A 16,417-nucleotide genomic window follows, 5' to 3' on the forward strand; every position below is an offset into this window, starting at 1 on the left:
TTAAACCACCAAACCTTAAATATCAGGGCTTAGGCTAAGGTCCTGGAGTCATGAGTGTGTTCTTGTCAGGGACCTCACCCACTCCCTGCCTATTTTGTTCTTTAAGCTTCTCCATCATGAATCTCAAATTTGCTAATCATTTAGCTTGCTCCTTGGTGCTCTCTTTTCAAATAATCTCCCTTCCCCCTCACCACTCAGTGGAGCATCCCAGCTGTTTCCCTGATGTCTGTATCAGCCCGAGCATATTTAGCAGGAGTTCATTTCCATCTTAATCTGCTTCCAGGAAGTAGATCATATTTTAAGGAATAACAAAGATGAGTTTGGAGCATTCTTTCATAAAACATGGAGATCAATAGATATTTAGAAGCGTGGCTCTCCGGTTCTGGCAAATCATTCTGGCTTTCTGCCATATAAAATTTTTTTATGACAAAATCTAACAAAATTCAGTGGACAAGCTTTGGAAATAGTGTCTTTAAATCAATAGCCAGCACTGCCATCCCTTCATTAGCTCCAGCTGTGCAAAATGGAGGAGGGGGAGCACAGAGTCGTGGTTAAGAATGCGGGAGTTCAAATCTAGACTTGGCCACTATTAAAATCCTCTCTAAACTTCAGCTTGCTCCCTTATAAAATGGGAATAATAATATAGTGAGGACTAAATAGAATCATGTATTTAATCATGTAAACAAGAACGCCTTTATAAGGCATGTCACTAGCTCCATTGCAGAGATGGGGAAATTGAGATTCAAGGAGGGTATGTAACCTGCCCAAGTTCAGTCAACTCCCAAGGGACAGGGGTAAGACTCAAACCTGGGTATTTCTCATAACAAAGCCTTTTTCACTCATTCCTGCCACCTCCCATTTCTCAGATGTCAGTTAAATCAAATCACTTCCAAATGTTACTACTTAAATAGTCTTGGCCCACGACTGCTAAATGTGAGTATAACTGTCAAAAACTCTACCTAGGGCTCCACCATGAGTCCGTGGCTCTCAGCTCCTACCCCCACCCCACCCCTTCCCCACATTTATCAGCTTTTAACCTGATAGTTACAGGATACCACGTGGCAAATCTCCTGGGTTTGCTCTCATTTATGGATTTGTCGGAGAGAGAATGCTATTCACACACGCTGTAGGAAAGGTGAGCAGGGCATAGATTTGGACTTGTTTTCCGGGAAACAAATAATGTCGTCATCACCCATGCTCAGCAAAGCAACCGAAAAATTGAAGGCTCTCAAGACCAGTGACGCATCTAAGGGAAACAGGGACAGAAATCAAAAGCAACCATTTCCAAGGTGGCTTTTATGAAATTGGACTTTGAAAGCAAAGCTGAAAGGACTTCCGCAGAAATGGTGATGAAGTTATGCTTGGTTTTTATTTTCTCCTAATTTTCTATCTTTTCCTGGTTTTCTACAGCATGCATTAGTTAGTTTCATAATCAGAATAAAAAATCCTGACCATAGAGCTCCGCTGTAGATGTGTGGCCTGGATGGGGTGACACAGGCATTGGTGTTGAGTACTTGGAGCTAAGGCGTTTGTTTGCATGAGCTGGAACCATGACCATTTGCTTTTGGCTCTCACTTCTGTCTCCTGCTTATCCTTAAAAACTGCATTTCACAAGTACCCTTGCCAGTTGGCTTCTAGGTAGGTTAAGCCAATTGGAGGCACTGGCAGGAAACATGGAAGGAGAGAGAAAGGTTGAAGCAAGGCTATCGCCCCTCCTCTCTTGCTCAGTTTTGGAGGCAGCTCCAGCTGAGTCTATATTCCTCCCTGATTCCGACTCCTGCCAGGGGACCCAGGGCTTAAAAGCCTCCACCTCTTCCAATAATAGTCCCACCGGCCTGAGGGGACGTAGCAGCTGCCTTCTGTTGCTAATCTCTGGCTTGTCTCACCATCCCTTATTTGGCTTCTCAGCTCTTCCAATACCGTTGTAACCAGGTCCCTATATTCAATTCCCTCTATCGAAATACTTGGCATGTTCGAACTCTGATTTCCTGCCTGGATCCTGCTTGATACAATGTCTCAAAATGAACTATTAATTTACATCATTCCAGTCTGTTAGATTACTCAATTTATGACTGCATTAAACACTTATTTTGCGTGCATTTCAAAGAATTATTCATAATTGCTTCACTGACATGAGAAAAACTGTGTATCTTATTATTATACAAGTAATATGTGTAACTTGTAGAAAATTAGGAAAAAAAGATAATCAAAATAGAAAATTACTCTAATTACCTATAATTGCAATTCTCTAGGATAACATCCCTATTAACACTTCATTATATTTACTTCCAGATTGTTATATGTGCTATGTTATTTATATATGCACGCCTTGCTATGTATCAATTTTTAAAATAATCTGTATCAGATAATATAAATGTCTATAGATTTTATGATATAAATATACAGCTACAGAAACATTAAGTGATAGCACCAAGCTCAGATGCATCATATGCCATTGTCCATGGTGGCTACAATTTCTCATGCAATGCCTGCTACTGGACATGGAGGTGTTTTCCCATTATAATTCATACTTCTGTTAGGCATCTTTGTGGATAAATCTTATCTTTGCCAGATAAGTTCCTAAGGATAAAATTGGAATTTCTGTACTTTTAAGGATATGTAAATATATATAATTACCCTACAGAAAGGTTGTAGAGAGAGTGGTTTGGGGAAAGGTTGTAGAGAGAGTGGTTTGGGGATGCTTTATAAAGTTTTAATTGCTGTAATATCGAATGATATCCATAAATGTATTGACAATCAGAACTCTCTTGTTCAATACCAATCATTACTACTGGCTTATTACAATTATAATCAAACAAAAGTCACAAAGAAAGTGATTTTCTGAGAATCCACTGAAATGCTGACATAATTTGTGGGGCTTGGGGCAGGTCTCGTTCTGATAGAGACAAAAATAAGTTTTATGTTGAGGACACAATTTGGCTTAAGTTGCAGCATCAGCTCCAGTCAATACAAACTCACTCTGGTGCCTGGCAGCTACCATTAGGTGGCATTTGAAAAAAATGCTTGAAAATTGGACATTATCATGGCTGCTTCATGAGTGAGGGATGTACAGCTGTCAATGGGGTTTAAACATGTATTTTCGAATTATCTGGCAGGTCAATTTGAGTGTGTGTGTTTCCTTTGTTCATAAATATGTTTAATTCCACATATCTTTGGAGAAAGTTATTTTGATCCTGCAGGAAAGAGTTAATGGGGTGCTCAAAAACAAAGGGATTTTTTTTAAGAGGATTTAGAAAGAAAGTCTTAACTTCAAATGTTGCTTTCATTGCAAAATGCACTGGAACAGGGGTCATCTGATCATGATCCCTCAAGAGGCATGGGGAAGGGGGAAGAAGGACTAGGTGAAATAACTCTCAGTCTTTTGCCTACCTTGGCACACCCAAAGGAGGAGCACATTTCAGATAGAAATCTTGCTATGGCAGGTAACAGAAAACCCAAGTCAAGCTGATTTCAACCATAAAGGAAATGTTCCTCAAAAGCTCAGATCCCGGTGAGGCTTGTCCTGTTCAACCAGCCACCATGGGATGAGTTTCTCTCTGAGTCTCCTCTCTGCCTTCCCCTACATCTTCTTTCCCAGAGGCTGGTTTCCCTCATGGGCACAAAATGGCTGCCAGCAACTCCCAGGGGATGTCTGCTTCCCTATTCATAGTCACTGAGGAGAGTGAACATGTGTATGTGTTTCCTTAGGAGATCTAAGAATCATGTTTCCCAGAAGCCTCTGGCAAAGGTCTGCTTGCATCTCATTGGCCCAAACTGGGTCACATGGCCAACCCTGAACCCATCACTGTGACCAGGGGGTGGGAGGGTGGGCTGTGCTGCAAGCAGGAGGGCCACAAGGCCTAACCAATACCAGGGAACTGGTATCAAGAGGGAGGGAGAAGGGATGCTGGGTGTGTAAGAAAAGCACATATCCACAAGGCAGATGTTTGAAAAAGTAGTCCTGGTGATCCTTACCTGCCTCTGCCACCTTCACCCATCACTCAAGGTGGAAGCTGATGGGTTTGCCAAGGGATTAAAACTCCCAGGTGTACTGAGATAAGCAAGATATATCAACTATCATTCATTACTAATAATAGCTAAAGAAATACAATTTGTAAATGATTGCATGTTCTCATATCCAGTTGAGCTTATTCAAAGCTGTCCCAGGTGTGTTTTTGTTGTTGTTGTTGTTGTTGTTTTGTATCTGATGTACCTTCTTGAGTGGGTGAGAAGGAGCTGCAGTTAGGAGCACTGTGGGGAGTTGGCTAGAGTTTCTTCACCCTTAATCTGAGCTGCCCTGCGTGGGAACATGTACTGGGTAACCCAGGAGAAAAATGTTCGAGAATCAGGCAAGCCAATGACATCCTCTTCCCTCCAGACTCCCACGCTCCACCCCTCTATCCATCCCGCCACAAACGTCATTCAACTTTGATACAGCTACACACCTTAGCTTTCACTTTCCACTTAAAAGGCCCAGAGCAGCAGACACTATAGCCCAATTTCACTGTCAGAGTCGCTGATGATAGTGGCAGAAAAAGCCACTTCTTACTTGTCCATATTATCACCTCCAACAGTGTGTCAGTGACACTTTCTTACTCGGCCTTTGACAAAACACTCTCAATGCAGCACTACCAGGCAGCCTTTGTCAAACTCCATTTTGCTATTTACTTTTCCTTTTTAATTTTTTCCCTTTGTTTATTATGCCACTAAATAGTACTTATTACACGGTAATAGAAGTGAACATGAGCTAAGAACAAGAACTTAAATCTGTCGTAATCCCTGCCCGCAGAGTTCATCACAGCTAGCTAGCATTTGGAGCTATGTCCTTCCATATCATTTGATATTGTGTATATCCACATATGTCGTTTTTCAATAAACAGAATCAGAATCATGCTATACCTATTACTTTTTAACATGTTTTCCCACTTAAAAACTTGAACGTCTCTATATGGCTGTAAATATATCATTATTTTATCATTATATCTGATGGCTGCATAGTAGTCCACTGTTTCAGTGTGCCTAATTTATTTAACCTGTCATCTCTGAGCTATATAGGTGGTTTCCAGTAGTTTGCTATTGCGAGCAGCATTCTGCTGAACAATTTTGTTGATAAATCTTTGTGCTCCAGCATGGATATTCCCTCAGGATTAGGGACGACAGAGGAGTTGTTAGATCTAAGGACACTGCATATTTTTAAAGCATTTGGTGTGCACTGACAAATTGCCCTTCAGAAAAGTCATCACAATGTGTTCTCCTACCAGCTTCATCTAAGTGTGCCCATTTTCCCATAATTTCCTTCCGTTTCTTTTTCTTCAACAAAAATCTTAATACGGTGGGAATTTGTTTAGAGACAGGATAATCCAGATAATATTCTTATCGTTTTTGCACACTTAGGACCGAGTAAAATAACTTTTCTACTAAAATATGGTTAATTCAACTCTATTCTTTATGTTGACATGGTATCCACCTCTGAGTAATGAGGTGTTTCCTATATGTAATCAAGGCACATGAAAAGAGGAAGGAGAAAGGAAAGCCTATGGACAGTTATCTCAATAATTCACCTGGGGTGCAGGAAAGGCAAAAAAGTAGATTTGTATCTTTACGTTAACCAGATTCAGCTCTCCAAATCTGCTGGCTATGCCACCAACAATAGCAATAACGATGTTTAATTCTTTGCTTTACTTTGAGTGTAATGCTAGTAATAATGGCTGTCATTTATCAGTGCCTGCTCTGTCAGAAATTTGGCAATTAATTTAATCCTCATGACAAGGTGGGAATTATTTGCCATTCTACAGGCAAGAAAACTGAGGCCCAGAAAGGCTGAGTAATTCATCCAAGGTCACACAGCTGGTCATGGGGCAGAACCTGGATCAGGTCAGTTTTCCCAGTCTGCAAAGATTTTGCTATTTCAGCTGGGCGGCACTGCCCCCTCTTTGGTGGAGAGGTGGGCTTTTGCTGCCCAGGACCCCTCAAACCTAGTCAGTCATTCCAGATGAATTCATGGACTCCATTTATAATGGCTGTATTAACATTTTTATTTCTTTTACTTCTTGGCTTCCCATCAGATGACAGACGCACCATTGAAGAGCATCAAGTATATGGACCAGAAAATAGTAAACCTGAGAAAAGACCTTATACGAAGCCGGTGAGTAGGCCCAGTACAGAATAGCCCCTAGACTACCTGACAGTGATGCATGGGCTGCAAAGCAGTGCTTATGAGCCCTTGGCAAGGCCCATTTCCCCCGACCCTAAACATGGAGTAGAACACTTACAAGAGGGTCTTCTTATAGGGAGCTGTAGACAGGACCTGTTGCTTGGGTGGACTTTTCGGGGAATACCTGCGCCAGATCCACATCCTTATTCTTGCTCACGCCAGCCCCCTACCTAGAATTCCCTCTGCTTTCCTCCCTGGACCTGAATCCAACTCAAGAGAATTCCCATGGGCTCCAGAAAATCCTCCCTTTTTACCCCAGGCTTACAGCATACAGACTTAGTGTCAAAGGCTGGCCCTGCCACCTTCCAGCTGGTGACACAAGAAGAGATATTTCACCTCCCTGAGTCTCTGGTTCCTTATCTATAGAATGAGAATCGTATGCGGTTGTAAGAAGGCCTGAATGCATTAATGCACAGGCAGTTGGATACAGTGGCTGTTCATATCCGCCCCCCCAATCCTTCCCCCATCATATTGTGAACAACTCGAGGTCCAGAAACCTAGTTCATTCATCTCTGTGAGGTGGGATGGGATGTTTTCTTCTCACCCCTTAACTCCTTCCTGGGACCCAGAACATTCCAAGGTAGTCTAATAAATAAATGGGACTTTTGGCAATGCAACTCAAAGCAGAAAAAGAGATGGAGACTCTTAGCAAAAAACACGTAAGAGATCTACTAAGAAGAGATAATAGAGATGACACGTGCATCTGATGCATCTCCTATTCTGAATCAGACCACGAATAAGAGTCATGGAAAAACACTCCCCTCCTGCATCTCCATCTTTCAAAAGCTCCCCCTTCCCCTCTGCCCACCAGTGTCTCCATCTCCCCCCAACCTGGCAGCACAGGAGGAGGCGGGAAGGTGGAGGTGCAGAGATGGGGAGAAGAAAAGGGGAGGAGGGGGCAAGAAAAAGTTCCAGGGGAGATATTCCCCTACCGACTGCAAGACGGGTGTCCCTGCTGGGCTTTCTGAGGTGCTCTGGACTTCCACCGCCCAAAAGGGGTATAATGTGAGCCACGAACGTGATTTAAATTGTTCAGTAGTAGCCACAGTAAAAAAAAAAAAAAAAGGTAATTCTAGTAATATATGTAATTTAAGCAATTATATCCAAACTATTATCATTCAACATGTAATAATTATTAAAAAAAACTATTAATGAGATATTTTACATTGTTTTTCACACAGAAAGATGCAAAATCTAGGGTGTGTTTTATACATGGGGTTTGAAATCAGGATATTTTATACTTAAAAGCACATATCGATTTGCATCAACAACATTTCGAGTGCTCAGTCATCACTGTAGGGATAGTCCTGAGCGTGTCACTAGCTTGAGGGGACCGGAGAGGCTCCCTCTCACAGATTTGCTAGAGACAAGCTCACAGGTGGTACGGGAACTAGGCTCTCAAAATCAAGGGCCGAGACCCACAGGACCCAGCGTCCCTCGGGCCTCAACAGCGTGTGAACTGAAGTTAGAGGGCTTTGGAGGCTGACGCCTTGGGAGCCTTGCACCCCAGAGACTGGTGTGAGGCGGCGTCGGACAGCCAAGAGGTATCTGAGTAGGGGCAGCGCCTGTGGCAGGCAGCAAAGAAAGAAGATGGCACAGCTGAGGACAAGGCCTCCTGACCAAGATTTGCCCACTGCTCTCTGCTCCACAGTAGGATCTGGAGGCTGTTCCAATCTTCAGAGGGAATGGCGCAGCAGCAAGGTTGGACAGGAAGTGAGATTCAAAGTGCATCATCGTCTCCATGGCACCAGCCAATCAGAACACCCTGGCCCCTCCCAGCCACTGTGTGCATGTCTGGTCTTACCAGCTGCAGTTTATCAGCTGATTCTAACCCAGAGCCAGCTGCATATACATAGGAGATCTCTGGAGCCTAGGAAATGAGTCCCTCCACAGTCATCTGTGTACTATAGGCAGTGATGGGTAACTCGAGACACCAGTAAATGCCTTGATCTGTGTAAGTCCCAGATTCCAAGACTCAACCCACCCCAAGGCAGGGGCCAAGCAGCGGTATGCTGTAGCTAGCGTGTAACTAGCTCAGGAGAGCCAATTGCTAAACATTCAGGAACTTGCAAGCCAATTATTAAACACAGCCATTGTTAAAAATTAAATTATATAACTTACGATCAAATAAACTGCACTATAAATAAAGGTAATAAATGCCCAAACTCATCACTTCCTAATTATTCAATACGTTTTGCTATTATTAAGTGTGTTTTGAAGTTATTTATAGTTATATTATCTGCATGGTGGAAATACTATATAATTGGTGTAACTGCGTGTCTCTGCCTGTGGTTTGGAGCTATAGCTATTCCAGAAAAACATGTTCTTAAATTTAATCCATTCATGTGAGTGTGAATCTGTTATAAGTAGAACCTTTTGGTGAGGTTACTTCAGGTAAGGTGTGGCCCCATTCAATCAGGAGGGGTCTTAATCCCATTGTTGGAGTCCTTTATAAGTGGAATGAAATTCAGACATAAAGAGAGAAAGCCACAGAGGGGGTAGCCAGAAGCTGAACATCAGTGGAACACAGAAGGGAAGGGAGAGGCCAGGAGAGACCACTGTGTGCATTGCCATGTGACAGAGGAGCCCAGGACCAAGGATCACCAGCAGCCAGCCCTAGAATGTCAGTCTTCAGGAAAGAAGCAACATCTTAATGATGCTTGGATTTGGACTTCTGTTAGCCTCAAGACTGTGAGCCAATAAATGCCCATTGTTGAAGCCAAACCATTGCATGACATTTGCTTGAGCAGCCAAGGAAAATAAGACACTTTCCAACTCTGTTTTCTGCCGTCATGTTCATAGTTTGGAATCAGCTGTGGTGGAAATATTTTTACCTCACAGAAATCAGCAAACACTGCAAATCACGGCTTCGAGGCTTATTTTCCCCTCAAAGAGCTGGTTGTTAAACATGCGCCAACCCACATGGGGAACAAGTCCCAAGAATGAGTGAGGTGAAGGCAAGAGCCAATAGCACCGGGTTTTGCTGGGAGACGCTGGCAAACTCCCTCTCCAGCTGTCGGCTTCTCAGAGAAAAGGGGCGGTTGGTACAGCCACCATTGTTGGGGATTTAGGGCGCCATGAGGGGTGACAGAGGCCATGGTTGTGGTGGGTGCTTTGGTTCCAGAGGCCCAAGAGGAGGGTTCAGGCCTTTTGTACCACATATCCCATTTGATTTCTATTTGTGTGAAATGGCCTTCCCCCGGGTTAAGCCAGCACCTGATGAAACCTCCTTCAGTGAGGCCTTGCTCCCAATTCTGCTGAACAGGCCTCTATCCTTTCTCTGGTGACAAAGATAAATGTGCTTGACAATTTGATTGTGGCTCCAGGGACATTTGGAGTGCAAATTGAAGAAGTGCAACAGGTAGGATCATGTAAAAAGGGAACTATGACTACAGGACACAACATGGCTGACCTGGTAGTAATCCTAAAGATTCTGCCAACATTGGAAGCTGTTGCCGCCCTGGGGAACAAAGTTGTAGAAAGCCTAAGAGCACAGGGTCCTTCTGAGGTTTTGACTATGGTGACCAATGAAACTGGCTTTGAGATCAGTTCTTCTGATGCTACAGTGAAGATTCTCATTACAACAGTACCACCCAATCTCCAAAAACTGGACCCAGAACACCATTTGGATATCAAAGTGCTGCAGAGTGCCTTAGCAGCCATCCGGCATGCTCGCTGGTTTGAGGAAAATGCTTCTCAGTCCTCAGTTAAAGTTCTCATCAGGCTGCTGAAGGACTTGCAGATTCGTTTTCCTGGCTTTGAACCCCTCACACCCTGGATCCTCGACTTACTTGGGCACCATGCTGTGACGAACAATCCCACCCGACAGCCTCTGGCCCTCAGTGAGGTAAACAGGCGTTGCCTACAGGTTCTTGCTGCAGGACTGTTTCTGCCAGGGTCAGTGGGTATCACTGACCCCTGTGAGAGTGGTAACTTCAGAGCACACACGGTCATGACTTTGGAACAGCAGGACATGGTCTGCTGCACAGCTCCGACTCTCGTCCGAATCCTCTCACATGGAGGCTTCAGAAGGATCCTTGGCCAGGAGGATGATGCTAGCTATCTTGCTTCTGAAATATCCACCTCGGATGGAGTGATAGTGACACCTTCAGAAAAGGCTTATGAGAAGCCTCCCGAGAAGAAGGAAGGAGAAGAAGAGGAGGAAAATACAGAAAAACCACCTCAAGTAAAGGAAGAAGAAAGTACAGAGACTCAGGAGTGACCCTCCCTTCTCTTCACTCCCTTTCCTACCCAAGGGAAAGACTGGAGCCTAAGCTAACTGCTACTGGGCTTCATTATACGGTGGCATTTCTGTGGGAAAGGGGAGAGAGTAAGAAGAAAAACTCTGTAGAAGGAGGTTTCATTCCACTGGGTTCTGATATTGGCTTTGCAGCCAGAAGTCTCCCGTTTATGACCTAAGCAAGCCCTCCATCTATAGTGAAGCAGGATATCAGTTTTTCTTCCTAATACTCTAGAATCCCCAACTCCTGGAAACTCTCAATCAGTACTTTGTTGAAATGTTGTGAACTGTTAGTGTCTGGAATTTTTTTTTTTCCTAAGAAAAATGATTAAAGTACTTCCTAGTAGGGAGGAAAAAAAAAAAAAATGAATGAGGCTGAGTAAGCTCTTCCCCCTGACCCTGGAGAACCCATCGCTTTGCTGCTATCCCTGCATCTATTTCTTGTCTATTTCTCCTGCCACACACAATTACCATGGTTCTGGAACAAACCAGAATTTCACATTCTCACCAGACAGGTTTAGGCCACGCCCATCCATTATGCAAATATTGGGTCTTATCAACTGCACATTATCGGCTGATAATAACCCAGAGCCAAATGCAAGTACATGTGGACTGGACATCCAGCCAACAGGAGGGAGAAGGTGAAACAGATCAGATAGAAAAGCCACAAGCAAAAAAATAAGAGACAATAAAACGTTTCATCTGGCCACATGCCCAGATCCCTCTGACGTTTTAAGGGTTTAGTGATTCTTCTTCAGAAGGAAATGCCTTGTCTCCAGAAGACACCTGCCCAAGAGGGACAAAAACCCTGTGGCTCCATCCCCTAGCATTAAATGAGGCAAATTATTAGCAAAGAGGATGTCATCTTTTTCATTCCTTGTTTTTCAAATCTGTTTCACTTCCCAGTAGAGTCTAGCCCACCTTGAGCCAAACACGTTGACTGTCTCCTGGATTGTTATTTAATATTTCAGCCCTCTTATAATTTGATTGCATCATCCTGGTTTCATGGCCAGTTTAACATGCTGCTGAAAAGAATAAGAATCTAACTGCTTTTCTCCTTGCCTGTTCCACCAGAAATGCTGTGGCATGAAGCAGCATGCCCCATGCTTACTTGCCCAGTTTCTCCTAGCAGAAGTTGACATTCAGAAGTCTGCATGTGCCCAGTTCTTGGTGGACTCTTGAAGCTGTTGACATATTTTCCTCCAAAGCTGATGGCGCTTTTTAATGTGAACGTTTTAAGGAAAACAAATATCTCTGCAATAAAACAACTGAAAGGTTAAACCTGGAGCCGTGATTTAGCCATGACGAGGTTCAGTTAGGTACAGCCATTTGCAAACAAATGGTGAAAAATGACCCCACAGCAGACCATAGAGGGTTATAGATTATGCAAGTGTTTACGGGATCTAGAGGCTTTGCTTTCCGGCTGCATTTGGTAGACAGCTGAAGTGAGGTGATTAGAAATAACAAAGGTGGAATCTTGGCAAAGGAAGAAGCTCTTTTCTTTGCATTGGGTTAGATGCTTCTTGGTGCCTCCATAGTCCTGTGGATCAAAGACTGTGATCATTCTTGTTACCATCAAATATTTACTGAGTACCAGGTATATGCCTGGCATTATTGGTTGCACGTATTGGAGACACAGACGTAAACACACCAGACAAGACTCCTATCCTCAGTGAATAAGAGGTGATGATTATAATGAGCTAAAACAACAAACAGGTTAGCAAGTAAATAAACAGGATCTGGGGGAAGTTGGGGATATGCCATGAACAATTTAAAACGGTTACATATAGAGCATGGCGACTCGGTGAGGGGGACACCAAACCATTCCTATGAAGACATAGAGGGGAGAGAGGTGGAGTGTTTCAGAGGACAGCAGGTGAATGGGAGCCAAAGTAGTAAGAAGCTGGAAAGGCTAGAGGAACAGGGAAAAGGCCCATGTGACTGGAGTGAGTGAGAGAGGAAGAGAGAGACAGGAGACGAAATTGGAGAGGTAACCAAGGCCCGGATCATGATGAAAAGTTTGGGTTTTAGTTTCAATGCACTGAGAAGGTTCTGGACAAGAGAAGGATGCGATCTGTGTTTTAAAAGAATGTCCGATCGGCTGCATGGAAACCAACTGGAAGGCTTTGGTGAGAAATGACAATGGCTGGGATCAGGGAAATAGCAGTGAATCGGAGGGGAGTGGATGGACTCAGGATTTATTTGGAGGTAGGGCCACAGGACCGACTAATGGATGGGATGTGGGAGCTGAGGGATGGGTGACAGTGGCCCATTCCATCTCTGCCTCACTCACTAGGGTGTAAAATCCATCACTGTGTGGCCTGTGTCATGCCCACTGTCGTGGTCTCGAGTGAGTAAATGTTTTTTGATGGGAGGAATTAATTCTCTTGTCTATCCCTAGAACTTAGCAGTTAAAAATAAGGGGGAGGCTTGTATATTAACTTAATGGGAGAAGAGAGTAAGGGAGGTGGTTTATATGTAAATCTCAGGGATGAATCAGGAAACGGGGTAAAGATCCTTTGCTTTAGGCATCTTGCATGAGCTTCTGGTCTCTCCCTCTTTACATTGCCACTAAATCAGGAGTGTCCATTATGACTTATTGGTGACAGATCTGTGGCTAGAAGAAGGAGGGTATGCTGCCTTATGACAAAGTCAACCTGCCCTATAAATCCCCAGGGTCTACCTTGGCGCTTTCCACAGAGTAGGCTCTCGATAAATATTTGCTGAAGCTTAAATATGCATAACATCTTAAAGTCCTCCCCAGGGAAGGCATGACAGGTCTTGTTGACCTATTTCTCAGATCAGAGAAGTTGAGAGATTTACTTGAAGTCATTGTATCAGTTAGCGTCTGCTGCATAACAAATCATCCGAAAACTCAATGGCTTGAAACAATAAGCATTTATTATTCTTTATGAGTCTATGGGTTCAGCTAGGAGGTTCTCTGACTTCAGTTGGGCTCCCTTGTGCATCTGTAATCAGCCAAGGGTTGGGTAGGTTGATTTGCATATCTTGGTTAGGCTGTGTCACATGTTTGGGAGTCAACTGGCTGTAGGCAGGTCTAGGATGGCCTTGGCCAAAATAACTTGATCTCTCATTCGTAAGCACATTAGCTAGGGCTTGTTTTCCTAGTGGTAGGGTTCTGAGTAAGAATGGAAGTATGTGAAACCTCTTGAACTTCGGGCTAGGAAATGGCGAAACATCACATGCACCATAGTCTATTGTCTAAAACAAGTAACAAAGCCAGAGCATATTAAAGTGGGATGGTGGACTCCATTTCTTGATGGGAAGAGCTGCAAAGTCACATTGCAAAGGGGTGAAGATTTGAGGCCATTTTTTTTTCAATCTACTGAAACATGAGAGTATCAAAAGATAATCTGTATAAACCAGAGTTTCACTATTGGGAAGAGAAAATGGAAAACACATCAAGAATAAAGCAGGTAGCAATGGCAGTGGAAGCTTCAAGGCCATGAGAACGAGAAACCAGAGGGGAGTTGGCAAGCCATGTGGAAACCAAAGGTGTAAGAGGACAATTACTATGAGTGAACAGATGCTATAAATGGAGGTGAGGAGCAGAAGAAGCCGAATGGGATGCTAGAGGAGAATGGAGCAAACACAGTGAAGAAGGTCTCTAAGTAATGCCAGTTCTCAACCTGGAGACTCTCAAACTCCTGTCTCTGGAGTAACTTCTAGAGAAAATCTTCAGTTCCTTTCTCTGTGAGGTTCTTGTTCTTAGATTTCCATGAGATTTTTCACATCCTTTATCACGCCCACGTGTACGCCTACAGTAAACCTATTCCTGAGAAGGTGAGCTTACCAACCAAGGAATCCGACTAAAATGATTTCTTTAGTTCATAGGATGCAGAGAAATCAAAAGGAAATAGGGCACTTTTATCATCTCACCCTACTTCTTGGACTTCTTTATGAATTAATGGTATTCAATAAGTATGAGATAAAGTTTGTGTCTAGGCTAGCAGGTGAAGTGAGCTTCTCTCGACATTTTTTTGAAACAAGAAGGGACAAACCTAATAACTGAAATTAAACAGTTGGACCCAGGAGACAGATAGGTGGCACATTTACTCCCATGCCTCCTGTGCCTATGGCAGACATCACTAATGGATCACAGAACTCTTTCCATCTGAGCCCAGACTTGGTCTCAAAAATCCTCTCAACCCAGCACTCTAGGCAGCCACCGCCATCAATTAAAGTTGTTACTTGGGATGAAATGTATTTGTCATCTCCAAATTAGAAGATTCAGAGACTTTGGTATCTATAATGACATATTATTAACCCAAATTAAGGGTTTGAGTGGAAGAGACCAGCAGAAGGAACAGATCTCACCCAAACCCCTTTGTGAACGAGGCTGATTTTTAATAGGTAAATGTAAATAGTCGGAAAGTTATTGTTAACCTCAGACTTTTCCTTACTGCTCTTAATAGCTTCTGCATGTCATCATTCAACCCCCAGGACCCCCCGACATCCATAACCTAAAGCCCAGAACGTCTTCATCCAGGAGTTCAACCCTGATTCTTCCCAGACTCAAGACCTTGCCTCAAAGCCTCAGAATTGTTTCAGATCATGGATTTACAGGCTGTTCAGTATCTTGGATGCAAGTAGAATTAAGGCTTCCGAATTGCACTCTGTGAATCATTCAAAGAAGACCTAAGCCAACCCCCATGTTACGTCACCTCTCCCCCCCACCGTGCCCCGTAGCCAGTGGGTGGACAGTAATGAGGCTCTGGAACGTTTCGTAAGGGCAAATGCTTGGCCTATGTCCTTAGCCCAGGACTGATAAACACAGCTGCACTCCCAAAGGGTAGGTCACTGCTGTGGGACTGGAAGAACCTGGCTCAGTTTAATTGCATTTTCATCATCTTGGATGTGACTTCGAGGCTCTAACCATTTTTTTTCTCTGTTTCTGGTGTATTTGTGTGCCTTTGATACCTCTAGTTAACCATAGTTCTAGGGCAAGCTTTCTTCTCTGCTTGTCTTGCATCACTCCCCACTGAGGGTAAATATATATATATATATATATATATATGTTTATATTCCTTTCCTTGTGGTTGGGACTACCTCAGATGATCCCACATACAAAAGAGCTTAGCTAAAAGATCATCATTTCAAACTGAAGCATCAAAATATCTTGAACCCTTGAACTTTTTGTTGCATAAGGATTTGCATAAAACTTTGTTTTCTGGAACTTTTTCCCAACTAACAGGCACTGTGCTCAGTTTTATAGCCAAGGTTGTAGTGCTCATATAATATGGTTGAAAAGTACCCTGGCTTTGAGTTCTAGTGCACCAGTGTGTGGATTCAAACCCCAACTCTACTAGCTATTAGCTGGGTGACTGCGAACAAGTCAATTCACTTCTGTAGACTTCAGTTTCTTTATCTTTAGTATGTGACATAGGGATAAAAAGATCTACTTTGCATTCTTGTTGGGATTTATGAGAACAGGTATGGGTGAGAAATGCAGGAATAGCTCAGTAAAAGGTAAGCATTGTCATTTTTAAGCCGGTTGTCCTGAGAATATCTGAAAATAGTCAGGGGTAGCCACATGGCAAAATGAAGGGCCTGAGCTTTGGAGAATAAAACAAATAGGCCTGTGTCCTAGCTGCATGACCTTGGGCTGGTCATTTCACCCCTCTGAACCTCAGTTTCTTGTCTATAAGATAGGATGAATACCTTCTTTCAGGGATTTTTTTGTGAGAATAAAATGAGACCATGTACATTAAAGTCCCTGTTCCAATCCAGTTGCCCTCTCTTTGCTCCTGTGATGCTCAGGGAATCCAGAGTCTAGGAGTTCCACCCATCTCTGATTAGCCAGATGACCGCAGTCTAGCATCTTCCACTCTAGGCTTCAGGGGCGCTGGACTGTACAGTCACATGGGCCCCACCATGGAGGATGAAACAAGTACAGACAATATATTCTTTTCTCTCGTGGGCAAAAAAATGAGATAATTCAG

At 43.4% G+C, this 16,417-nt stretch overlaps 2 protein-coding genes across 6 annotated transcripts in view; both read left to right on the forward strand.

Annotated features, from left to right (window-relative positions):
- Positions 1 to 16,417, forward strand: part of CCDC60 (coiled-coil domain containing 60) — a 200,223-nt gene that overhangs the window by 72,759 nt on the left and 111,047 nt on the right. For all 5 annotated transcript variants that reach the window (XM_037817367.1, XM_037817366.1, XM_037817369.1 and 2 more), the window contains exon 2: positions 6,066 to 6,145. In XM_037817367.1, the coding sequence (XP_037673295.1) occupies positions 6,066 to 6,145 (80 nt within the window). The remainder of the gene's footprint in view (positions 1 to 6,065; positions 6,146 to 16,417) is intronic.
- LOC119519625 (interleukin enhancer-binding factor 2-like) lies at positions 9,292 to 10,436 on the forward strand. The gene is given in 2 exon segments (XM_037817371.1): positions 9,292 to 9,451; positions 9,454 to 10,436. Coding segments are annotated over 2 exon segments (1,143 nt in total).

Source organism: Choloepus didactylus, chromosome 23, assembly GCF_015220235.1.
Source record: "Choloepus didactylus isolate mChoDid1 chromosome 23, mChoDid1.pri, whole genome shotgun sequence".
NCBI lineage: Eukaryota > Metazoa > Chordata > Mammalia > Pilosa > Megalonychidae > Choloepus > Choloepus didactylus.